We start from the raw sequence: 27,703 nt of genomic DNA, 5'->3' as shown, positions 1-27,703 counted from the left end.
TCTGACCATGGTGTTTTTGAAAGAAAAAGTATGAAGGTAAGGTGAGTTTGTGAGAAAAGATTTGATGGGAAGGCTGATGTGAAGTGGTTGCTTATATAGGCAAGAGAATGCCAGGAGACGTAAAGAAATTTAAAGCTGACAGGTAGAATTAATTCTACCTCGTCTCCCCAGACTTGGAAAAAGAAAAACATTCATTGGAAAGGGAAAACATGATTTAATGCGCACAAGAAGCAAGTAAAAGTTGACTGTTCAAGTACGAGTACCACTAACCCTAACCATAGTGACTATTAATCTTCCACTTCAACATATTCAGGTTTAAACTGAGACTGTTTCCAAATTTTATCCACAAATAAGTCAAGTAAGGAATCATACGTTAATATCAGAACTTAGACTTATAACAGAACTTAACAGTCATCAGAACATAATTTATTAACTCGAAAAAGAAATGCCTATCTTAGTAAGTCCTCTCATAAATTCTGATTTATATTCTTCAGAACTTAATCATCAGAATATGTAATCAGAACGTGTCCTCAGAATTTGTGCAATGTAACACAATGACTGTTCATCTAAAACAACATAGATCACCACAATAATTTTCATCATTCATATGGAGTGATTAGTGTGTGCATTAAGCTAAATATCAGACAAAGAGTAAAGTCTGATTCACTTCAGTACATCTTAGAAATAAGGCATAACTAAAACTTTGCTAAAGAGCTGTCATTATCCTGAAACCTACTGATGAATGAGTTCATGCTTGAGTCCGCCTCAATTATTGTGTGCTAATTTTGTGCATCTTTTTAAATTCCTTTTTACAGTGGCTTCTCAGTGTAAGTGAGTCACGACCGCTTATCAGAATTTATGCTATTATCAGAGTATTTCTCCAGTAATCATAGAGTGTGAAAAGTCACCAAGAAAATATATTATTTGCTTTTCTGATGCATATTACTTAATACCAGCAATGCACTTGGGTCTTCCCTTCCACATTTTTACTCTAGATCTCAAAGGAGTACCTGATTTTCAATCCTTGATTCTTTTGCTTTTTCTTTTGATAAGTGAGTTTTATCAGCACTTAGTACATTCAACAGATTTACTAGCATCAGAACTTAACAGATGAGTAGCATTATTCTAGTTTGTGACTTAGTAATAAGATAGACAAAGTAAACTCAACTAAGCTCAATTATCAGAATTTGCTTGTGTCAATAGATTTCCACAGAAATAATTACTTCTTACATGGGATCCCTTGTTTATTGAAGACTACTAGGTCAGCATCTAGCACAGTTATCCTCATAGGATTGAATAGTTACTTAAACAGACATATCACTTATCAGAGTTTAGAAACATATATCAGACAACAGTCAGTACTTAAACACATTTTTCAATAAAGTACAGAATACACAAAGAGATTAAATTCTGTAAATACTGATCATAAAGTTTGATACAACAGAACAAAACTAAGCAGATTTAGAGAAAAAACCTGAAACCATTCCAAGTTCATTTACCAATCTTGTAAAGGTAGCTTCACACAATGGTTTTGTGAAGATATCTGCTAGTTGTTGATCCGTTGGAACAAAGTGCAACTCCACTGTACCTTCATCTACATGTTCCCTGATGAAGTGGTACATGATGCTGATGTTCTTTATCATAGAGTGTTAAACTGGATTACCTGTCATAGCAATAGCACTTTGATTATCACAGTAAATAGGGATTTTGAAATATGTTAACCCATAATCCAGTAACCGATTCTTCATCCAAAGAATCTGTGCACAACAACTTCCTGCAGCAATATATTCTGCTTCTGCAGTTGATGTGGAAATTGACTTTTGTTTCTTGCTAAACCAAGAAACCAATCTGCCTCCAAGAAATTGGCAGCTTCCACTTGTGCTTTTCCTGGCAATTTTGCAACCTGCAAAATCTGCATCTGAGTAACCTATTAGTTTAAAATCTGATTCTTTGGGATACCACAATCCCAGATCAGCTGTTCCCTTAAGATACTTGAAAATTCTTTTCACAGCTGTTAAATGAGGTTCTCTTGGATCTGCTTGAAATCTTGCACAAAGACAGGTAGCATACATGATATCAGGTCTACTAGCAGTTAGATAGAGTAGAGAGCCAATCATACCTCTGTAATCAGTAATATCTACTGATTTACCAGTATCTGTAATGACCGAGAATTTTGCGTCGTAATTAAGAAAATAAAGTATGTGTTATGTGATGAGATTATAATTATGTGATTAAGTGGTGATTATTTGTCTTATCTGTATACTAGAGTTAAGGATCGTGGATAAAAATGTTCCAATTTAAAGAGTCAGCTTAGAAGTCGAGCTGTGGTTTCGGGCCGTCAGGTGGAACGGAACCCGTCCTAGTATGAAAATTAAATAATATAAAATGTGAATTATATGTGAAGTGAATGAATAAAGTATTTCGTCTTAAGAGACGTGTTGATTGGCAAAGATAATGAGAAGCGTAATCGAAACGCTGAGCGTCGGGCCGTCAGGCTGAACGTGACCCGGTACGCGTACAAGAGATTAAAGAGGGATATATTCTATGATCAGACCTGAGTCGTTATGTGACTATATGTGTGTGATTGTTTGACTGTGTGCATGACTATATGTTTTGTGTCAATTTTGTGAATTTTAAGGGAATTATGTGATTTAAGTAAAGGTTTAATTAACCTTCGCGCATTTTTATAAAATCATCCGAGAAGGATAAAAACATGGGATTTGTTTTGTTATCTTCGTAAAGGTCCTAGAGACTTTTTAAAAATAATAAGTGAATTTAATTGTTGGACCTTGCATTTTGAATCGATTTTATGAGGAGAATATATTTATTAAAGCAAGTTTGCGAAATTCATATAAAATCAACCGTTCGCTCAAATTCTTATTATGAGTAATGGATAAAAAGCTAATTTCGAGACCAACGTGTTAAAGATTTTTATTCAAGACAATTTCATCTTTCCGAGAGAAAAATATTTTTACTTTGGATTTCGTTGCATCTGAGTAAAAAAAGAAACAAAATGCAAATTAAAAAGGGGGTTATTAGATTACCATTTTACCCTTGTTTGGTGGAGTATAAAACACTCCTTCCTTCCTCCATTTTCTTCTTCTTGCCGTGCACTCACTCTTTTCTCTCCTCTTTTTCTCTCACTCTCTCGGACACTCTCTCTCTCGGCTCTCTCCCCATCTCTTTTATCTCTCTTGCATGCAATAACAAATACTCATCCAAATTCAAAGATATAACCATCTATAGCTTCCATTTTCGGTATATTTCTTAGATTTTACTTGCATGTAAGTGTTTGTATAAGTGTTTATGGTTCCATCTCTATGGTTATGTTCAAGGAAATATAATTTCTTGATATATGATCATAAGAGTAGATTCAAGTGATTTTATGGTTTAAAACTCAAGAGGAGACCCGTTATGGGCACTCTTAAGTTCGACCACCACCGGCCATGATCCAAGGAGAGCCGGTAGGATTTTGAGTAAATAATGTGATTTTTGAGCTATATGCACTTTAAAACTTGTATGTAGCCTTTGCATGTCTTGGATTCTTGAAAAATTCAAATAGGGTTTTGGATTTCTTTTGAAATTTAAGTGATAAAAGGATTGCTATGATTGTTTTAATAGTATGTGGACTTGTGTAATTGATTGGATGCTTAAGAAATCAAATTTGAAGATTGCATGTTGAGGTTTTGGTTCGGCTTTTATGCTAATAAAAAGGGAATTGAATTTTGTGACTTGATCTTGGTGTAAACTAAGTTTAATTAGTAAGAAATAGAGTTGCATGTTGATTTAAAAGAGGAGTTAGTGATGCATGTCATTGTTTGGTTCTTGGATTGTGAATTTTGAATTTTTGCCGAATAGAAAATGGGTTTAGAAGAGATTGATTTGTGATTAAGTGAATGCATGCATGTTGATTGAATAATTTGATTAAGGTTTGAGTCATTAGGTGATGTTTGGCTTTGTGCTTCGGAAATCTTGATGAAAATGAGTTAAATGACTAAGTTAAGGTTTAAAACAAGTTGAAAATATGATATAAGACTTTACATGTCAAGATTGATCTTTGCATGCGTGTTTTCTTGATAAACCCGAATGGGTCTTAGGCTTAAAAAGAGAATTAAGTTGATTTTTGCTAAATATCTTAGTGGCTAATGAGAACTTGATTGCATGACCATGATTGAGTGGTGTTTATGTTCGAATTTTGTTAATGAAGAAAATGGTGCTAGTTTAAATGTTGGATCATGCTAGAACTAAAGCTGTATGGTGTGATTTTTGAGAAATTTGATTGTATATAGATGGTTGGGTTCGGATTTTTATGATTAAAAGAAAGGAGAGTGGTTCTTTAAAGGTTGTTGAATGAGATACGTGTTTATGTGAATTAAAGTGAGTATTTGATTGATTTAATGGTGGGTATTTGCAATAAGGCCGAATAGGCCATATGAACTTAAGGTCAAAACTTGGTTTTTAATAATAAAAAAAATGATTGGATGCGTATATGTGAATATCTATGGATTTGTTTATTTGATTGTGTTATGTGGTTCGAATTAAGGAATAAGAGAAAAGGGAATTAAGTTGATTGTTATTAAAGAACTATAAGTGATAGTTATGGTCATAAAGGCTTGATTATGAATGAATCATGTACTCGAACGACTTATATTAGTGTGATTTGAAGAATAGATAAGTTTAAGCGAGTACAAATTGATTAATGAGTACATAAAGATATAAAGGCTACGAGAAAGGAATGTGTTATGTGCTATGTGCTTATGTGTATAAGCTATACTTGTATAGTTCGAGTCAAGAATATAATCGAGTTATCGTATAGAATAAACGTTCCGGGAACGAGAGTTGGGAATCTAATTAAGATTTTGGTTTTTATTGTAGATTCGGAGCATGAGGGCATTCGGGCTAGGAAAGGGAAAAGTATACTAGGTGGCAGTAGTTCAACCCTCAGGAAAGCAATTTCAGGCAAGTAACTCTGATTGCTTGTGTAAATGATTATAAAGGAAATGTTGTTCATACCATGTAGAGTTTGGAACTGTTAAAGTATGAAACCCTTGCTTTATGAAACCCTGATATTGATTTGAAGTACCCTTGTTCTTGATAACCTGTTATTGATAATCCTATTGATTTCACCCTTTGATAATCTGCCTCTCTGTTCAAGTTTCCTATAATGCCATGATCATATTGAACCTTTAATTATCTTGGTTAACTCTGTTTAATGATACCTTGTTTCTCTTGATCACCTTAATGATCCCTAAGTTATTACTGATCCTTCAAATTTAGTGCCTTGTCGTCCTTGATACAGAATTATTGTGAATTGTTCCTTGCGTATCTTTGATTCACTCACTGAACTTTGTTTCTTTAAAATCTGAATTAAGAATGAGTTTCGACTTGAAAGTGTCCGAATGATTTCAAATGCTTGGTAATGATAAAATGAATTTTAGAAAACCTATTTGTTTTTCCAACTCAAGGTTTTCCAAATGAATTCCTGATGGATTGGATTGAGACGTAAGAGGCTAGTGGGACTAGTCCAGTCATGTTAAGAGGCTAGTGGGACTAGTCCAATTAAGGCTGAAATTATGCCGATTGGTACCTTAAAGACCGGAATGGAGGTCGATACGGGTTGATCACCCGTATATAATGAAATGGAAAGATAAGTGATCCAATCAAGGGTTCTAAATGATTATGTAAAAAGGGAACTGAAACTTTTATTCAGTAAATTGATTTTTGGAAATGAAAATGGTTTATAATGCTTTGAAAAGAGTTGATTATATTATCGTGGAGCTTAAATCTCGAGAACCCTGATCCTTGAAATTGTTGATCATATGATTGATTCTATATCTTGAAATACTGTTGCTTTCCTCTATCGGAAGATCTATTTTGATCCTATAATGATTTGTGATGAATATCGGCTTTTGTTCTGTTTCGAGCCTTGTTTCTTGAAAGCCCAACTATTCTTCGGATACCTTTCCTTATCTCAAAGAAAAAAAAAATGGAAATCTGCCACCTAGTTTAGTTAAAGTAGAATGCCTTAGTTTGTTCAAAGTATATTGAGATTTGATATTGTAGAACTGCTATATAGTTACTTGCTGAGTTTTATACTCATTTGTTTTGTCTTAATCTAACCATGGCAGTTAAGCAAGAAGATGGCCAGGCTTAGGCGCACTGCTCGTAAGAGCGTACCTGGTGGTCCCTACCGTGTTGAGGGCTTCCAGTTGCCAGAGCAGGTAATACAGGTTATGAGTGAGCTCGTGCCTAGAAAGAGGTGTTTAAAGATACAATTGGTTATCTGTCGGTTCCCAGCCGGAATCGATATTGATTATTTAATAATATTTTGGGTTTGTAAGTTATATTTTATGATTGATAGTTGTAATCTTGTCTCATACTTTATCCTGTTGATCATGTTAGTAGTTAATCGGGGTTTATGCATATTTAATTAGTAGAATAGAGGTGGGTGAGTCCTCATTTCCTAACCCCGAGATTGAGGGCGTCACAGTATCCTTATCCAGTTTTGTTGCAGTGGCCATGGGAGTGGATGCACTTGAACAATCTTGCATTCCAAATTTCTTCAGCAAGTTTCTGGTGTACTTAGTTTGACAAATAAAAGTGCCTTCTTCATTTTTCTTGACTTGAAGGCCCAGAAAATAGCTAAGTTCCCCCATCATACTCATATGATACCGTGACTGCATCAGTTTGGCAAACTTCTTGCAAAGTCTGTCATTTGTAGACCCGAAAATGATATCATCAACATAAATCTGGACCAGAAGTAAGTCCTTTCCATGGTTGAGGTAGAACAGTGTTTTGTCTATTGTTCCTCTGTTGAATCCACTTTCCAGAAGAAATTGAGCTAAAGTCTCATACCATGTTCTAGGAGCTTGCTTAAGTCCATAAAGTGCTTTATCAAGCCTGTAGACATAATCTGGATGTTTGGAATCTACAAAGCCTGGAGGTTGTTCAACATATACTTCCTCCTCCAATTCTCCATTGAGAAAAGCACTTTTCACATCCATTTGAAAGACAGTAAACTTTTTGTGAGCAGCATAAGCCAAAAATATCCTTATAGATTCTAACCTAGCAACTGGTGCAAATGTTTCATCATAATCAATTCCCTCCTGTTGAGAATATCCTTTTGCAACCAGCCTTGCCTTATTCCTTGTAATTATGCCATCACTGTCAGTTTTGTTTCTGAATACTCACTTTGTACCAACAACAGATCTATTCTTTGGTCTTGGCACTAGGGTCCAGACTTTGTTTCTTTCAAATTTATTTAACTCTTCCTGCATTGCTTGCACCCAATCAGCATCTTGAAGAGCTTCTTCCACTTTCTTTGGCACAGTCTGAGAGAGAAAAGAATTGTAAAGACATTCATTTGAAGTACCTGTTCTAATTCTGACACCTGCATCAGGATTTCCAATTATCAAATCAGGTGTATGTGATTTAGTCCACTTCCTTGCAGATGGAAGGTTTTCTCTAGAACTGGATGCTCCCCCATGATCCATGTTGTCTTCAATTTCATTTTCTGATGCTCCCCCTGAAATTATGCTCTCTGAGTTGGATTCTTCAGAATTTAGATTTTCAGCACTATCAGAACTTGACGAATCAGAACTTGAAGAGCCAGATGTATGTTCTGATGCTTCTTGAGATGTGGTAAGATCTTGAGTATGCTCCCCCTGCATAGGTGCATCTTCCTTTGACATAGTTACCACAGTTTCAATAACATCAGAGTTTAATCCATCAGAGGTTACAATATCAGGACTTAGACTATCAGGATTTTCAGTATCAGAATTTGAGTCTTCATTTTCAAATCTCAGCTGATCATGGTCAATAAAATCTTCAAGACCAGTAATTTTCTTGTCATCATAAGAGACATTGATAGATTCCATGACCACTCTTGTTCTCAAATTATAGACTCTGAAGGCTTTTGTGGAAAGTGGATATCCAACAAAGATTCCTTCATCAGCTTTTAGATCAAATTTAGATAGCTGTTCAGGATGAGTCTTGAGAATAAAACACTTGCATCCAAATACATAAAAGTACTTCAGATTTGGCTTCTTTTTCTTCACCATCTCATATGGTGTTTTTCCTTGCTTGTTAATGAGTGTTGCATTTTGAGTAAAACAAGCAGTCTGCACAGCTTCAGCCCAGAAATAGGTTGGAAGCTTTGCTTCTTCAAGCATTGTACGTGCAGCTTCAATGAGAGTTCTATTCTTCCTTTCAACAACTCCATTTTGCTGTGGAGTTCCAGGAGCAGAAAATTCCTGCTTAATTCCATGGTTTTTGCAGAACTCTTCCATTATCAAATTCTTGAACTCAGTGCCATTATCACTCCTTATGGTTTTCACAGAATCTTTGACCAATTTATCCAGATGTTTGACATGATCAATCAAGATAGATGCAGTTTCACTTTTTGTGTGCAAGAAATACACCCATGTGTATCTGGTGAACTCATCCACTATGACCAACGCATATTTCTTCTTTGCAATAGACATGACATTCATTGGACCAAATAGATCAACATGTAGTAGATGATAAGGCTCAAGAATTGATGATTCAGTCTTGCTCTTGAATGAAGATTTTCTTTGTTTGGCCTTCTGACAAGAATCACAAAGGCCATCAGGAGCAAATACTGACTTTGGCAGTCCTCTCACAAGATCTTTCTTGACTAGATCATTTATATTGTTGAAATTTAAATGAGAGAGTTTCTTGTGCCAATTCCAGCTTTCTTCAATTGATGCTCTACTCATCAGACAGATTGCAGAACCATCAGTACTTGTTGAAAGCTTAGCTTCATAAATGTTACCACGCCTATATCCTTTTAGAACAACTTTGCCTTTGGATTTACTCACAACTTCACAGTGTTCTTCAAAGAAATCAACATGATAACCTCTGTCACAGATTTGACTTATACTCAGCAGATTATGTTTAAGTCCTGAGACCAGAGTTACATCTTTAATGATGACATTCCCTAGATTGATATTGCCATATCCCAATGTTTTTCCAATGTTGCCATCTCCATAAGAAACACTTGGGCCAGCTTTTTCCACAAAGTCTGATAGCAGGGCTTTATTTCCAGTCATATGTCCTGAACATGCACTGTCCAGAACTAGAATATTTTTCCTGTTGCCCTGCAATCACAAAGACCACTAATGATTAGTTTTAAGGACCCAGACTTGCTTGGATCCTTTGGCCTTATCAAGTTTGTTAACATTTGCAGCGGATTTAGCATCAAAGTTTATGTTAACATTTTTCTTATCAGAACTTACACTATCAGACTTTGAATCAGAATTTACACTAGAAGGAACAATGGAAACTTTCTTCAAAGAAGGTTTTAATTGATAATAATCATAGTACAAACTATGATATTCCTTACAAGTATAAATGGAATGCCATAAACTACCACAATGAAAACAAGGATTTTGTGGTTTATATCTAACAGACTGACTCTTAACTCCTGATTTTGAAGGTAAGGAGTTAATGTTCTTATTCTTCCTGCAAAAAGAAGCCAGATGGTTAGAACTTCCACAGTTATGACATGTTTTCCTAGGAGCATCAGGAACAGGTTTATAATCATTGCTTTTATTCACACCTTCCTTTCCATTCCTATTTTTCCTAGGTGATTTTACCTTGTTTACATTCTTAACATCTTTCAGCTTATGCTTAAGTTGCTTCTTAGTCATTAAGCCTATGTTTACTTCAGCTGTCTTTTCCTGTTTTAGTTTGTCAGAAGTTAATCCCTCTCTAACTTCTGATTTATCATTATCAGACTTTTCAGTTACAAACTTAACAGGTTTTAACTTTGGCTTTTGCTTAACAACAGGCTTAATTTTTACAGTTCCTTTATCATTCTTATCCTCTCCATAACCTAAGCCCTATTTCCAATTTTCACTACTTAGCAAATTTTGAGTTTTGATCTGCCAGAGTTAGTCCAAGTCCTGATTATCTCTCTTTCCTTTTCTAACTCAGTTTTTAGAGATTCATTCATTTTTAGCACTTTATCCCTAACATAAAAAGCATCATCTCTATCCTTCTGAGTTTGATGGAACATAACTAACTCTTTTTCTAAGAAATCATTTCTTTTCTTAAAAGCAAGATTTTCAGAAGTTAATCTTTCACATGTTAAAGTTTGATCTCTATAACTAACAAACATGGTTTTAAGATATCTTCTCAACTCATTAATATCATCAGTATGAAAAGCATAAGTAGTCTGAGGTACCTTTGTTTCAGCAGCTTCAGAACTGCTCTCAGCACTTTCTTTATCAGCATTTGCCATCAATGCATAGTTCTCCTCACTTTCAGAGTCTGAGGTGTCTGTCCAGCTTTTCTGCTTTGTGACAAGAGCCTTGCCTTTGTCACCCTTTACCTTCTTGCAATCAGGAGATATGTGGCCTTTCTCACCACAGTTATAGCATTTGACATTGGTATAATCTCCTCTATCAGACTTTCCTCCTCTGTCTTCAGATCTTCTGAAATTCTTCTTATCAGAACTTATGCCTTTCCTGGAAAACTTCTTTCCCTTCCTGAACTTCCTGTATGCAATCTTTGTGATCCCTTTCACCATAAGAGCACACAGCTTCATCATCTCCTCATCAGCATCAGTCTCAGGCAAGCTTTCAGAATCTGAGTCATCATCACTTTCCGAACTTGATGACTCAGTATCAGACTTTGTGAAAAGAGCTTTACCCTTGTCTTTCCTTGAGGTAGCTGCCTTGGGGGATTCTTCTTCAGCCTTAAGAGCAACTGTCCTTGACTTTCCTCCTTTCCTCTTGCTTATTTGTTCCATCTCAAGTTCATGAGTCTTGAGCATTCCATAAATTTCATCAAGAGCTGTTTCATCAAGATTGAAATTGTCTCTTATTGTTGTTGCCTTCAAATCCCAACATTTAGGAAGAGCTAACAGGAATTTAAGGTTTGAATCTTCAAGATCATACTCCTTATTAACCAGTGACAGATTATTCAAGAGTTTGACAAATCTATCATATAAATCAGTCAATGATTCATTAGCCTTTGAGTCAAAGTGTTCATACTCTTGAGTGAGTATTGTCTTCCTGTTCTTCTTAATTGTATCAGTTCCCTGACACCTTGTTTCCAGAGCATCCCATATCTCCTTAGCAGTCTTGTAGTTAATTACCCTATTTGACATTACGTTATCAATGGCACTATGCAGTAAGTGTCGTACCTTAGCATCCTTAGCAATTGATTCGATATCTTCAGCAGTATAATCACTCTTTTCCTTTGGTACGGTCTTTGCTGCTTCACCTGCAACTGCAACAACGAGCTTGGTTGGTTTGTAAGGCCCTTCCTTGATTCTATCAAGATATTCTGGATCTGTAGCTTCCAGAAACATGGTCATCCTCACCTTCCATATGGCATATTCACATGGTCTCAGTATGGGAACTCTGATGGTTTCATACCGACTTTGAATTTGTGTCTTTAGAGGTTCTTCAGTTTTGGTAGGCTTAGTTGGAGTTTCTGTGTCAGACATGATTGTGTTTGGATCTTTAACTGTATGTGTGTTAACAGATAGGCTCTGATACCACTTGTTAAGTCACACACACTGTAGAGGGGGTGAATACAGTGTAAAATACAATCAAATCGAACTTTTAATATTTCAAGTAACAGAAAACAAACTTTATTGAAACAATAAACTCTGTTACACTATGGAACTGTTACCTCTCAGTGATGAACAAATATCACGAGAGCTGCTAGGGTTACAATGAATAATCTTCTCGAATATGATAACACTTATAGTGTAAACCCTATGTCTGTGTTTATATACTACACAGTTACAAGATAATCGCTAATTGATATGGAATATAATTCTGCTTCCTAAAATATATCAATCATATATCTTTTCTTCCAAGTATTCTATTCTTCATAGAATTCCTTCTTCATGCATATCTCTTCTTATGTTTATCTCGACCTTCTTTCCTTTAATCAACTACTGTCCTTATCTGAACGTCCTTCAGCACTTAAGTTCTGATATCCATCTTTTGATAATTATCTCCTGATAATATAAGTACTGATATCCTTAAGTCCTGACTTCCAGTATAAGTACTGATTCCCAGTTAAGTACTGATTTGTCCTGTTAAGTAAGATCTGAAAACTAAACATAAATCATATTAGCCATGACATTATCAAATATATCTAACATAACTGATACATCTTAACAAATAATTCAGATTAAATGGATAAAACACATTGTAATATGATACAAAGAGTAAGCATAAACAAAGGTCTTATATGCTGGAAAAACATATACCTCACTAAAGTAATTAATCATGTTCAACAAATATTCAAACACATATTTAAGATCATCTAAAGTAACATGCACAAGAAAACATCAATCCTAGTTACCAGAAAAATAATCTAGTGAACTAGTTCAGCATTATCTATGTGTGATGTTATCATGCTTGTGCGAGTGTTAAACATTTAAAAACTAAGATCTTATCATGCATTGAATATTGAGAGCAAGGTATTGCAGTGGTTCAAGAATTTGAATCCTAAGATATGTGAGTTGGACCATCTTCAGAGATTGCTATGAAAGCAAGATATTCATTATTCTCGTCATCTGATCCATCACATCTCTTTCTCGTGCACTATAAGTTTTGATTGGCTGCTTCCCTAAGAAAACATTCCACCTTTGTCTTAACTCTTCAACTAAATCCCTACACATCCTTATTTGTCAAGCTTCTTGTTCTATTGTAGCAAACCCTTGATAGTTACTTGAAACATATTGTTTGTCATAACTGTAGCTATCAAATCTTGTATATGTCCCAATCTCAGTCTGTAATCACCCCTTGAACTGAATCTTTAAGAATCTCTATTTCAGAATAGACAGGCTTGATCCTTGGATATAGCTTATGTACTCCTTGTGAATCTGATGCGACTAAACTTCCCTGACAAGTGAAATACTGCCCTGACGTCCAGCCCCTTAAGTACTTCTACCTGAGCTTCCTCTGATTCAGCTATCAGTAACTCTTACATTTTGTCCTAAGGTTCCAACTTTACTGCCTGTAAATGAGATATTTGTATGTCCCCACTATTCTCTCTGACCTCCACAATTCCCGCCTCTTTGATCTCATTGATTCTCTGATAAATGTAGCATTGGTACAAACCAATGTGTGACTGTATAATCTGGAATCATAGAGTTGTCCTAAAATCTCCAAGAAAAATTGTACCCGTAGAAATTTCATTCATTTCCTCCGTCTGAAAACTCAGTGGTATCCTATGGAGTAAGTCTTTGAGGAAGATCCACAATTTTCGTCTGTAGGTCTTGAAATCAGTTCCATTGGATTAAGAAAACCATTATCTATAATTTTCCGTCTGAATATCACATGGTCTTCGTTTTCTTCAAAAGATTAAAATCCACTTTAAAAGCCCGGAGAAATCCTGAGTCTACCAACACTTAAGTACCCTTAATTTAATATTTAAGAGAAATTTAAATTTTCAATATATTTAATTTTCTTAGAAAATAAATTAATCAAAAATAATTATTTACATAAAATCTAATTTTCAAGAATTTTGCATTTTCTTAAAAATTAAATAGAATGTAAATTATTATTTAAGAAAAAATTAAATTTAAGAATTTTAAAATTCTACAGAAAAATAAATAAATCAGAAATATAAACTTAATTAAGGGAAAAAAATGTTAAGTGCGGCTGTGGCGACATCTCTTACTCTGTACACCGTCACAGGTCGCAACAGAATTTTTCTGTGTCGACAAAACATTTAAACAAGTCGCAATAGAAGCTGTATGGCGACGAGTTCCCTGTGACGATCATGGGTAGCAGTTTCATCCGTGAACTGCTGCTCCCCGCGCGTGGCTTTTCTGTTCGTGCGTCAATGCACAGTCCCCGCGCGTGTTAGATGTATGCGCATGCTTCCCAGACAGATTTCCACGTGTGGCCTTATACCTGTGCACCATTCTGCGCAAGTCGTGAACTCCAGACAAAAGGTGCCAATTAAACAAAACAAAAACAACTGCTTTGCGTTGTTTGTAAAATGGCAACCTAAATCCTCAGCAATAATTCCTATGTTTAGCCAAATGTACGCCCTTTTTCCTTCTTTTAATTTGCTGAAGAGCAGGGGAATCAATTAACAAAACCAAAAGATCAAATGAATTATATTATAAACTTTTATTTACTAAAATTAAATTAATAAATTAATTTAGTTAAATTTATAAAATAAATTTATTTAACTAAGTTCATTAAAAAAACTTATTTAAATTAAATTCATAAAAAAAATCTAAATTAAATTTATAAAATAAATTTATGTAAATGAAAATTAATAAAATAAATTAATTTTAGGATCCTGATTTGTGTATCAATCAGTCAGCTCTGATACCAATTGTTAGGTCCCGAATTATCGTAGAAGGGGGGGTTGAATACGATAATCACTAAATTAAAAATTCTTTCGAATCTTTAGCGGATAAAATATTTAGTGCTCGGTTAGTGTTTCGTGTTCTTGAGAGGAATAGTATTTGGAACGATAAAAATGAGGAGCACAAGATATTCGGGGAAAATATATATTCGTATATAAATCCTCGAGGGTGTTGCTACACTCCGGTAAATAAATTAACCGACTACAATCTAAGAACAACAAAGTTCCTAACTTCTACAATAATTTACAAATCAAATCCTATACAATAATTTAGCTTTTGTTTGTATTAGGATTTAATTACCGGGTAACGATTATAATGTCCCTATGAATATACAAGAATTAAATCGGGCATTATAACGTTACTCCGGTGAGAAGTTAAACGGATATTCAAGGTGCCGGAACTTCTCTATAAATCTCCGCTGCCATTTTCATTACTCTCTTGGGAGAGAAGATGAACATAAAATAAAAATCAATGGCTTAATTCTTCTGCTGCAATTGTGTAGACTTTATCCAATAATTGTGTGGCTGAGAATTCTTTGGCGACCAGCTACTCTGTGGCGACAAAGAGTGCATGAGGTGATTTGTTTTGCTCTGTGGCGACAGGAGGTTCTGTGGCGACCTGTTACTAGTACAGACAATATGTACTACTTAATTAACTAAATCACAAACATTATCTTCTGTGGCGACAAGGTAATAAACTAGTACATGAACATGTACTTAACCAAAAACATGTACACGTTCTTTGTTTTTTTTGTTTATTCTTTTATTCTTTTTGCTTTTCCTTTTGCTTTTCTTTTGTTTTTTCTTTTTTTTTTATTTTTTTTCCCTCTTTTTTTTCTTTTCTTTTTAAGTTTAAATTGTAATTAAATTAATTAATAAAATGAACTTAAATATAACTTATATAAATAAACTAATTTAGATTTATAAAATAAACTTATTTAAAGTTTATAAGATAAATCCTTCGCGATGGAAATGTCCTCTTCCCCCATTTTAAGTTCCCCCATTTTAAGTTTATTAAATAAGTTATATTAAAGTCCATTAAATAATTTATCTAATTTAACAATTAAACTTTGAGCTTCGCCAGTCCCCTGAGTTGTTTAGCTGTATACCTCGCGCATCTCTTCTCGTACTTTAACAGATAAACGTTCAATCCAAGTACGTTCCTCAACTTAACAATTCTTCTATAAATAATACCCGGATTCCTTTCACGAGCTGTTGATGCCTGGTGCAACTGGTCTGGTTCACAGACGACTAACCCCGATTCAGGTCTTCGTATTATAGCCTTGATTACATTGTTAAGCTTGCCTCAACTTTATTGTTACGGACACTAACTGTCAATAAATAATTGTACTTTTACTGGAATCCTTTCTGGTACTCTAGACAGCGTCTTCATTAACCTCTGTCTATACCCTGTCTTCAATTCTTCAGATTCCTATGCTTCGAACACTGTCTATATTCAATCAACGCCAATACACTGAAATCTTCCGATAGCACTTGTATACTGAATCTTCAACCTTTCTGAAACCCTGAAAGTCTTTAACCTTTGTTCTTCACTGAGGCATGATCATATTAATGAACTTCTTTCAGTGACCGATAGACAGACTTCAGGCTTTCTTCTAATTTTCAGATTCTTTGTATTTGCCTTGTCTTCATTCTTCCTGATTTTTTGTGTAGACGTAGTATTATTAACCTGTCATGTTCTAGTGTTGTTATTGTGTTGAGTTATCACGTAACTGTTCATACAACTACGTAGTCTCACTAACATCAATCAAGTAAGCAGAAGAATTCTTCATTTCATTATTATCCTTAACAGACATCACATTGAGCTTAAAAAGCCCATCGGTTTCATAACCCTTACTCACAAACATACCACTCTTAGACAAAATAACTTTATCTGAATCTATTACAATGTGAAAGTCATGCTTATTCAACAGAGAACCAGACACCAGGTTTTTATGAATATCAGGCACAAAAAGTACATTCCTTAAAGTCAGATTCTTTCCAGAGGTCATCTTCAGAATCACCGTGCCTTTTTCTTCAATCGTAGAAGTTGCAGAGTTCCCCATGTAGAGCTTCTCACCAGCATTAGAAACTTTGAGGCTAGAGAAAATCACCTTGTTCGAGCAAACATGCCTTGTAGCTCCAGTATCAATCCACCATTCCCTTGGATTTGAGCCAACAAAGTTTACTTCAGAGATTGTAGCACATAGGTCTATGTCATCCATCTCCTTGGACACATCATCAATCATGTTTGCTTCCTTCTTCTTGTTGGGCTTCTTGGGATTCTTGCAATCGGCAGACCTATGCCCCACTTTATCACAGTTGTAGCACTTTCCTTGAAACTTCGACGGCTTCAAAATTCCTCCTTTGGGTGCCAGCTTCCCCCTTTCCCAAAATTATTCTTCTTGGGCTTGGAGCTCTGGTGCTCCACCATGTTCGCCTTTTCAGTGGCAACATTAATTTTCCTCTCGCATCCTCTATTGTCTTCTTCGATACGAAGTCTAACGATAAGATCCTCCATAGACATCTGCTTACGTTTGGGCTTAAGGTAGTTCTTGAAATGTTTCCTACCAGACGATAACTTTTCAATCACAGCAGCAACTTGGAAGGACTAACTTATGACCATCCCCTCAGCATGAATGTCATAGATGATCACTTGTAGTTCTTTCACCTGACTGACCACAGTCTTAGAATCCGTCATCTTGTAATCAAGAAAGCGACCAACAATCCACTTCTTTGCCCCAGCGTCCTCGATTTTATACTTATGGTCAAGTAATTCCTATAAGACCTTAGCTAATGATTTTGAGCAATAAACATTATACAATGAATCAGCCAAATAGTTTAGCACATAGTTCCGACAGATATAGTCGACGTGCTTCCAGGCATCCTCAGCATACACAGTATGCACATCACTCTCAGCAGTGAGTAATGGTACTTCCTTCTTGAGATATCGATCAAGGTTCAGTGTGGTCAGATAAAATAGCATATTTTGCTGTCAGCGTTTGAAGTTCGATCCATTGAACTTCTCAGGTTTCTCAGCGTGTGCAGCAGGCACAGCAGGATGAGTAGGCGCTACAAGATGAGTAGGCGCAAAAGGTGCGATATGTGCAGCAGGCACAACAGGTGTGACAGTCGTAACAGGCGTCTGTATTACCGTTGTTTGCACACCAGTAGACCCCAACGGTATGGTATTCTGTCCAAGAGGCACATTGAGTTATCCAATGATAGTACGTCCCCAAGGCGTTCTTCCCCAAGGCACATATCCCGGAGGCACATGTCCAACTGTCGGCTGACCCCCATCAGGTACCAGTACCCGTGCGTTAGGGTTTAGGGGTGGCTGGTGATCCCCATCAGATGTTACAATATGTGTGTTGGGATCAACCATATCGTTACCAGTCATATTGTTCACGTTCTACATTAGTCATATTTGTGTGTTTAACCCTAACGCCCTTGAGGTGTTTATATAGGGAGGAAAAATTTGTGCGCTACACAATTGCCTTAATTAATTAAAATGCGTTAATTAATTAGGTCGGTGTAATTAGGTCGGTGTCAATTAATTATTATTAATGAATTAATTCGACCGACACAAAAACAAAACATAAGTCAATTTATTTGAGCCCGAGCCCAGCGGAAAATAAAAATTTGCAAAACTAGTATGGCGTTATTCAAACCAATTTTCTGCCACATTCGTGTCCGCAAGTCGCACACGCGGAAAGCCCGAAGGCTTGCGAAGCCTCGGATTTCCCCTCGAAATCCCATAATTTAAACCCCCCGCGCGCCCGCGTAGGTGATGGAGCAACACATAGATAACACAAGTGAACACTACATATATGTGTTGCTATATAAAGCTAAGAAAATCTCTTTTCCTTTTCAACGTGGGACTTAAGGTTTTATAACTCATTTTCCACTCTTAAGGGACCATCTTTGGATAATCATATCTCACCCATCCCTTAATCATTATCCCTTAATCATTTTTAGTGATTCAAAGTGTCTCGAAAAGCTCTCGTGAAGGAGAACACATTCCAAGCGTCACTCGTTGCACACACGCAACAACCAACCACTAAAGCGCGACTCAAAATGACTCGACAATGTGGGGTGTAATACCCACATTTTCTAACAGTAATGTTATTCTAATATATGCAATTTACGGTCTCTCCTCATTTATCCTTTTGTGTATCATTCTAATGTTGCATCATCAATGATTTTACAGGAACTCAAATTGGGATTCAGGGAATGTATTACAGAACATTTATTAGGCTATATTTACTGAATTTTATTTTTTCAGTTTCAAAATATAAGCTGAACAGATTACAACTGAATCAAGGTTTTTGAAATTGAAGATTCGGTTGCGATTTGTAATTTTTAAAATGAAGACACGGGATATAAACAAGCATTAGTATATTAGAAAATAACACAACTAGATTTTCTAACTTATTAGTACTTACCTTTTTACTATTTTAAATAAAAATTAAAGATGAAGTATAATAAGTTTCATGTACATATAAACTAAATTTTAAAAAAGTACATATATTTTGACAACAAAGTACATTGTACATAAATTATATTTATGAACATAATATTTGATAATAAAAAAATTATATTAACAATAAATTGACTGTCTAGCCCGTGCCATGCACGGGTTATAAGATAGTATTTATCATAAGAATATGATATTTGGTAAGTGTCATCTACTTTAACGCATAATGAAGATAATAATAATTTTCTAATTAGGTGACTAGGTGTTTACTTCAAAGAGACACTGGGTATACATACAACACTCGTAAACTTAAAACCTTTTATGTTAATGACATTTTCTAAATTAGTTTTGACATATAAGCTAATAGATATAAAAAACATATATAACAAGAATCACCTAAAACCTATTATTAATGTCTCAGGCTATTCTTTTAATATTTAATAGATATGTATTATTCTTATAACTTAAACACATATTTGATGGTTATATATACTATAGGACATATTTTGATTAAAATGAAATATAATTATAAAATGACAGATTCATATGGTACATATTATACAAAGTAAGTGATCAAAAAGGCATACATAAAACCTAAGTTGAGGGACAGGTAATCGAAAGGGGTAACATGGCATTAACATATTGTAACTCAAGCCCTTAGAGCAAATCCAAGAGTTCCTTGCTCATATCCTAAAAAAATATTATTAAATGGGCTCCTTATAATTTAAAATAGAAATTTGTCTTCTCACTCCAACAATTCTCCTCAAATTTATCTCCATTTATTTTTTAAACTATATTTTGAACATAGATATTTCACATAGACAGGATGCACATTATCCGTAATTGCGCACTACTACTATATATGGCTTCTCTTGCATGTTTTTCAATGTTGCATGACCAATTCAAATACTTTAGTTACGTTCTTTTTCTAAAATAATATAAAATGTTGAATCTCTATTTTTGTAAGTTATCAAATATTGAATTTTAACTATATAAAAAGTTATGTATTTTTTGTCACAAAAACTTTTTTATTCTTTTCTGCCTAAATAATTTTGTATAAAATTTATTTTCAAAATTAGGATAAAGAAAAATCATATTGATATAAAATTAAGAAAAAATGTATATACTAATAAAAAATGAAGTAAGGAGAGGAGAGTAGATCCTAAAAATGAGAAAGAAATAGAGGCTCCTAAAAAATTTGAAGATAACTTAGGAGTTTGTTGGAGTTAACTTTTAGTATATTATTTCTAAATTTTGACTTAAAAGGTGATTTAGGAACCTTTTGGAGTTGCTCTTACTGCATTGGACAGGGGTCTGGGGACACATGCTAAAAAACACATACACATCACACTAGACCCGGCAATTTTGGACACGACACGACTTACACGATACGAAACAACACGAAAATTTAGTGTTTGCGTTTGCATTTTTGGTACACGACACAAAAGTACATGAACATGAAAGTACACGGTCGAGATTTAGTGTCGGTTTTGTATTTAACCTTCGAATACACGACACGGAGTATACGACATAAATAAATATTATAATTAAATTTTAACATTTTTTATAAATATATGTAGAATTATAATAAATGTATGCATATTTATTTTTAAAATATTATTTGATTTCATTACATTGTATTGAATTGAGATCTAAATATATATTTTTCATATATTTTATAATTTTTCTACCTAAAAATTTTAAATTTAAATTTATATTAATATTAAATTTAATATATATTAATATTCAATTAACACGACATATACGACACGAAATGACACGAAACGAAAGTACCCGAATACGAATGTATACGAACGCTAAACATGTCGATTTTGTGTTTGACATTCAAGTATTCAAGTACATGAAATACGAAAATACACGACAAGGAACGAATTGGCATGTCTACATCACAATGTCTACATCACACACACTTGATTTTCCATTGCTAGGCAGTGGGGTCTCTACTCTCTAGCATTTTCTTATCAATTTACTACATAAAGTGGAGTTAGCGATTGTTAATCTAGATTGAATTAATTAAGGAGCGTTAAATGGGATATGCTTAAAGTTGAATTAGGGTGCTTATGATAAGTTCCTTTCTTTTGGCGGAAGGAATGAGAAGCTTGCCAAATTTGGCTACTTCTGATCTGACCTTCTCAGACGTCAATTTTTGGATAAGGGCTGGGCACTGGATTAATTTCAGATCTTACTGACTTTTTGCTTTCAACTGCTCAATCTCTTCTGGCTCACTTCCTTTTCATTCTTTTACCTTTAATTTTCCTCTGTTTACATAGTATATACTGTATGTAAAATGAAAATACTATAAATATTTTCAATAATAAAATAATAAATAAGTACATTAATTAATTGAGATTTTTGTATATAAATTAAATACAACATAAGCTAATTATACAAAAAATGTTCTATAATGATAATTGGATTTTATACTTGGTTTTGCGGGAGGTTCGACCGTTTAATGTTTAATATGGTATAAACTCGATAAATGAATATTCCACTACAAGAAAAACGGGGGTTCCTATCCACGAATTGGTAGGAAATGGTCCAAAATAAGGAAATTTTTAAGTGGAAAATATCATTTCTTTAAATAAATAATGTTTATCGGTCTTGACATATGATTTTAGCTTTCCAAACCTAAATGAATATAGATGGATAAATTTTCCGCTTTCTCAACGGTATTTAAATATTAAAATTTAATCATAAAACTAATTTTTAACAAAATTTAAATCTAATATTAAGTAATATTAGTTACCTCGCATATGTTATGGATCCAAAGTGTTCAACTTTATAGTGATTTAACAATAACAAACCCACAAGCTAGTTATAAAGAGGTAACCAAACAAAGGGAAGCTAACAAATTGAGGCCCATATTTTGACAATAAAATCATTCTAGCTGTTTGTATGATTAATATTGGAGGGGATGCAGGCAGCTAGGCAAGGTGTCAGTGATATAACTACATGGAGGCCAAAGAGTTCGTTAGAGATGTCTGGAATAGAGGGCACTAATCAGTAGCCACAGAGGGGGGCAGCAAAAGGATTACTGTAAATAATGTCTTATTTGAAAAACTGCATGCAAATCCACCAGGAGGTGCTGCAGTTACAGAAGAGGAAACTGCCCTATCTAGCTTTTAATTTTGTTTGCTGCCCTATGTGTATTGTCTTTATAATACGTTCTTGTTATGTTTAAGCCCCTGTAACTCTCTGCCTGCATTGCAGGCAGCATTACTACCTGCTACTGTTTGATTATTTGATATCATCCTTCCCCCCAGCTGGCTCCTGAGCCCCCTAGTAGCATAGATTCTACACACTTTTATATAAGTAGTAATTACATTTATTATGCTAGTTATCGCTGTGCAGGGTCCTTTCTGCGTCATTCATGTCTTATTTTTTAACTCCTTCGTGTGTGACCACTTGCTAAGTGGATTCAAAGCAGATCTGTGTTTGTAATCTACAAATACAGTCACGGAACCAAAATTTCGAAAAACCATAAATTACTTTATTCAGTAAGGATTTTATTCAGTTCGAACTAAAAATTGCTTTTAATTTGTTCGATAACATAAGATTCTATCATAATTTTTTTGTAACAGAAAGGGTGTCGGTAGCATACCACTATTATAAAAATCATCACAATTGTTCTACATATATGTTAATGTTGTATTAGTGTGCACACATCTTAGAATTTAATAATTAAAGATGTTGAAGAATTGTTCTTAGCTGAATCACTACCTATATATGTACATATATTATGCATTGATATGTACATATACTAATATATATCCTGAATATGCACTTCATATAATTAGTATAAACAATAATCTTTTAAAAAGTAATAAACCTCTCCTTTCTCTACATTATGTATATTAAACATGGGGAAAAATATATAAAGGTTTTAATTTAGCTCTATCAATAGTAAGGTTTACATATTCTTCTACTACTAATTATATCCATTCTGAGCGTACATAAGGAAATTTAGCATCAAGTACGAGCTATGTGAAACTTTCAGACAGCTGGGGACTTGTACTCTTATATATGTTTGTATGCAAATTGCAAACGCAATAAGCTAACATTTGCAAACTAAATTAAGTTTTGCTAACCTTAATCCTGAATAGAAATGCAGTCAATTAATCACAAGCCAATTACGTACAGAACCACTAGCAGCAGACGACAGATGTTCAAGTGAAGGTTAGCAGGTTGATTCTGAAAATCTCAGAAAGCCATTGACATTTACAACCACTGAATTGCTACGCGGTTTTTCAACTTTAATTTCTTGTCCAGACTGAACGCTATACAAATATCATATACAATTGACGAGTCCAGTGGGATTTATAGATAATAAACATCGGTATATTGATTAATCCGTCCAGTTATCCAGTATATAGCAACATTTGCAAGTCTTAAGAGACCGGTGCCTTTTTACCGACAGTTGTAGTTATTATGATAAGCTAACAAATATTTTTTGTGAAATAACATTGTAATATCTTTTATATCTGCACATTGACAGACTACTTTCAACTCTTCATTTACTGTACATTATTCTACAGGTCTAATATTAACACTAACTATAACTCCTAAACTTCTACCTGCCTGGCATTGCAGGATATGTATTCTGAGGAGTTGAACACTTGAACTCTCCCTCCCCCTCCCTCCGGTTTCTTTGGTTCCGTTCGGTTTTTAGAAATGAGATCAATGAAACTAAACTAATAATTAATATATATTCTAACATGCATTCAGATTAAAATAGAATCATAACAAAATTATATAGCATTATAAAAACATTGAATTGTTAAACATATGAAATATGAATCAATGACCATAAATCAGTGTTATCGATCTGTAACTTTTAAAAAAAATTGCAGTGCAAATATATATATAGAATATTTGCACAATGATGTAAACATTATTAAAGTAATCATAGACTATCTAGACTAGTTTATGGTACTTAAACTTCATTACAAACTAAATAGATATTCAAGATAGGCAGCCAGATTTAATAACTGAAATGCAGTAGGCATAGGTATAGCCGTTTAATATATAAAACAGTGTAGAATATAGATAGACCACCATGTACACACCCCTCCCGCACCACTTTCTGGTAAAAATAAATTAAAAGGCTCCATCTTTTTCTTTAGCTGGGCAATTTAGTGGTGGCAGTCCATTAAGAGTATGCATTACTAAGGCATATATCTATCCAAGTCGAGGGTCTTCACAGAAACCGTTATTTTCTTATCACATCCCGAAATGAAGTACTTAGTTGAGATATGTTCACATCTTACCCTCTCTCCAATTTATTCAGTGTGGTTTGATAAATGTGGACACATAAGGTCTACTTTATCATCCTCTAGTTAACAGTAGATTATCAGTTTGTGGGTTTAACCCTAATTAATTAAGCCACCGTTGCAACCAATGTAGATTTTCTACTTTTTTACCTGAGCATCATATATAGAGAATGGTCGAAGTTTAGCAGAAATTTGCAAGTAATAACAGAAAAGCTTTTAAGATATATAACTGAGCATTATAAATCCATAACTTGATCCGATCCGCGCACTCTAGTACCTACTAATTAAGTTGTAAAGCATAAAACATCAAGGATTAACCATCATGATAAGAACTGGAAACAAAAAAGGTTTGAAAGTATTACCAGATCGATCATTTTACATCCCGAACATCAATTATATGTCTAATTAGTTCTAAAATGTATATACAGAAATCTCTTAATCAATTAGGAAGTAGATGAATGTAGAGATTTTTCACCGATATATAGGTTGGTTCTGAAACTAGTATATCAATTACTTGGACATTATTTAAGAGGAATTGGATAATTCAGACGAGTAGATAGAGTAGATACCTAGTAAAATTAATCTTCCAAATTAAAATATGATCCGCCATAATTAATCTATATATATATCGATGATGCTCTACCAAATTTTCGTATGATTAATTAGTTTTTGCTACCTTTATGTGCACCTTCAGTCGTCTGAACTGAACCGTGATACTAAGTATGGCAATGTTGAATTTCAGCTGTTTCCTTCATGACTTCAATCCAAAGACATGGATAATTTCCCTTTGTTCATCAAGTCGTGGAGAGTAGATGTTGTGGTAGTGGTGGTGGCGGTGTGAGGACTTAGTTGAACGTAAGGAATATTTGATGAAGAAGTATTATAAGCGTTGCTCATCATAAGAGGAGGAGGAAGAGGTGGCGGGGCAGTACAAGCATTATGAGGGTAGTGACCTTGAAAGACGAGGGAAGTTCCCATCTTGGGAACATTGGAAGTACTGGTTGTTGAGGAAGAAGACAATGTCATCATGTTGTTGTCACATTCGACAGTAATATCGTCTGAATTGGAAGAGCCTGAAGTGTTAAGTGGACATTCCATGTTCACTCCAAACAGCCTCAGTCTTTTTGGTGCAGCTTTCCCATGTACTACAGGCACTGACTCGAATACCACACCGGGTTCAAATTCACCCCAATTCCCTCTTTGAACATGCGGCATTTCAGCATCTTCTTCTTGTTGTTGCTGCTGCTCTTGTGAGGATGCTGCTGACCTGTTATAGTAAATTACTGAGCCTGGGCTTACGAGAGGATGATGATGACTTGTACTGCGAGTGCTGCTCATGTAATTAGTAGGGTGATAAAAATGTGAATGTGGGTTATAATGACTAGGGACATTTGGAGGAGGAGGCAGCAACAAGTGGGATGAATATTGGTCCCGATAATTATGAGGATTATTAGGATAGTACTGAGGCGTGGAAGATAAAGGCTGCTGTTGTTGCAAGAACAAGCTTGGATTCCAAGGAGCAGTCGAAGAGCGTTGTAAGCTGGAGTAAAATTGAGGCTGCAGAGACAAATTACTAGCTGATACAGCTGAACCGGTTCCCAGTAGGTGGTGATAGTGGTGGTACTGGCTTGAGGCTGAGGAAGAGGGTGCATCAGGACGTCGTCTCCAGTCAATAAACAAACGGTCTCTCCCAAATTCACCCATGCCTCTTTGAAAAGAGACAACATCACCAGCATCCAGCTTCTTCTCCTTGACAAACCTACTCCACCCTTTAGTCATGACATAGCTTTGGCTACTATTCCAGTACGAGTATCTGAATCTCCACTGCTTTCCACTTCTATCTTCAAAGTTCAACAAAAGGCCTTTCTCATTTGTCGATGAGTCCAAAGGGAAGTACTTCTCAGCATGCTGTTTGGGAATGACTAACCGGTTCAGCTTCCCAACGTCGCTTGGCGTTACCACTTTATCAAACATATGCTCCTTCTCCACTATCACATGCCCATCTGTTCTCCTCCCTTCTATTATCACATCATCAGCATCATTCCCCCCGCCAATATTGTTATCTATCATCATCATCGTTGCCTTCTTTTCGTGTTGCTTCTTGCTTGATGCTCCACACTGGTGGTTCCTAATTAATTACTCAATCTGCTGGTGCTGCAGTAGGTAAAGTTAGAAAGAATTAGCACAATTTTGAGTACTGTGATAATGACAAAGGTGCGGTATCTCACGCTCTCCCTCTAGTAAAGGTCGAGGGTTTAAGTCACAGTGAAAACAAAGTGTCGGTGAGTGTGTTCTTCCTAGAAACCTCACTTGCTATTTAAAGAAAAGAAACTATATATAACAAAATATCATAACAAATTAGGGTTCTTACTTGTGATTTCGCAACTAGTCACAGCTTCTGCTCCTCAATCTTCTTTGTTGCAGTACAATTTTTGTCCACTGCTGCTCATATAAAGCTCGAATTCACTAATTTGTAACTACTAATAACCAGATCTCTTGCCTGCTGTCAATCATTATGCATGTGACTTTCCAATTGATGTATAATAATGCAACTAGATCGATCTACTGCAAATATATAAATATTTTCTGATGTACATAAGAAAAATTAACTACTAGCATATATAAAACTTTCTAGCTAGGTCCTCTCATATATCTTACATATATGTATATATGCTAGCAAAAGCAAGAACAGTAAGATCTGTGAGTACTTGGATACAAGAAATAAAAATAGAATTGGTGCTTGACAAGACTTTATAAGATAACATGTGTGTGTGCGTATACTATATACTATATATAATAAACAACAAGAGAAAACACACCGTGGAAAATTATTACTCAAGAAACAAGGTGCTCTAGTTCTTCTTCTGCTTCATTTTCTTGAACTTTAGCCTTTACGGATCAGAAAGAAAAAATAAGGAATGAGAGAGAGAGAGAGATTATAATTATAGAAGGAAAATTCTGAAAAGATACCTCCATAGAAGGTTCTCAAGTTAAAGCAATTCTTCAATAAATATGCTTGCCTTCCCTCTAGAGAGAGACTTTATATGTAGGGAAATAAGTATATAGTAGGGGTTGGGGATAGGGGGGCCCATTAATTATCTGGTTGGGCTCATGTGAACTTGTCCCTGTCATCTTCCTGGGTGGTATCCATAATTCCTTTTCTTACATTTTTCTCATTCATCATGATAAGCCATTGCCTAAGAATACTATACATGGCATCTATTTGATCCTACTCTGGACATATTTTAATATGAGTATAACAAATATAATTATTATAAAAAAATATAACAGACAAAATATAAAATACATGTTTAATTATTTTTCTCAATTTTTTAATATTACTTTAATTTCAAACTCGAAGATCGGCTCGCGATAGCCTCGAATTCGATTTCGGCATAGCCTTTAATTTAAAACTCGAAGATCGGCTTGCGATAGCCTCGAGTTCGACTCAAAAACTCAAATTAATTTCTTCAAAATATTGACAAAGAATATTGAAATATGATTGGTTCAATTCAATTTCGATTCAATTAAATATATAAATTATAAATAAAATAGTGAATAA

The 27,703-nt window shown here is 34.7% G+C and overlaps 1 protein-coding gene across 5 annotated transcripts; it reads right to left on the bottom strand.

Annotated features, from left to right (window-relative positions):
• Nucleotides 1-24,623: 24,623 nt before the first annotated feature.
• LOC141695040 (uncharacterized) lies at nucleotides 24,624-27,249 on the bottom strand. 5 transcript variants are annotated; one of them, XM_074499274.1, is made up of 4 exons: nucleotides 27,112-27,249; nucleotides 26,961-27,030; nucleotides 26,513-26,644; nucleotides 24,624-26,295 (listed from the first exon to the last, which is right to left on the bottom strand). In XM_074499274.1, exon 4 carries the CDS (start codon nucleotides 26,215-26,217, stop codon nucleotides 24,901-24,903), a length of 1,317 nt encoding a protein of 438 aa, XP_074355375.1. In that variant the 5' UTR covers nucleotides 26,218-26,295; nucleotides 26,513-26,644; nucleotides 26,961-27,030; nucleotides 27,112-27,249; the 3' UTR covers nucleotides 24,624-24,900. The 5 variants fall into 5 exon arrangements, with proteins under 5 accessions (XP_074355375.1, XP_074355374.1, XP_074355376.1 ...); XM_074499273.1 differs by having other exon boundaries at nucleotides 26,513-26,641; XM_074499275.1 differs by lacking the exon at nucleotides 27,112-27,249 and having other exon boundaries at nucleotides 26,961-27,105.
• Nucleotides 27,250-27,703: the final 454 nt, after the last annotated feature.

The sequence above is a fragment of the Apium graveolens genome, chromosome 11 (genome assembly GCF_009905375.1).
Source record: "Apium graveolens cultivar Ventura chromosome 11, ASM990537v1, whole genome shotgun sequence".
NCBI lineage: Eukaryota > Viridiplantae > Streptophyta > Magnoliopsida > Apiales > Apiaceae > Apium > Apium graveolens.
Note: the sequence above shows the minus strand (reverse complement) of the source record. Positions and strands in the feature narration are given on the sequence as shown.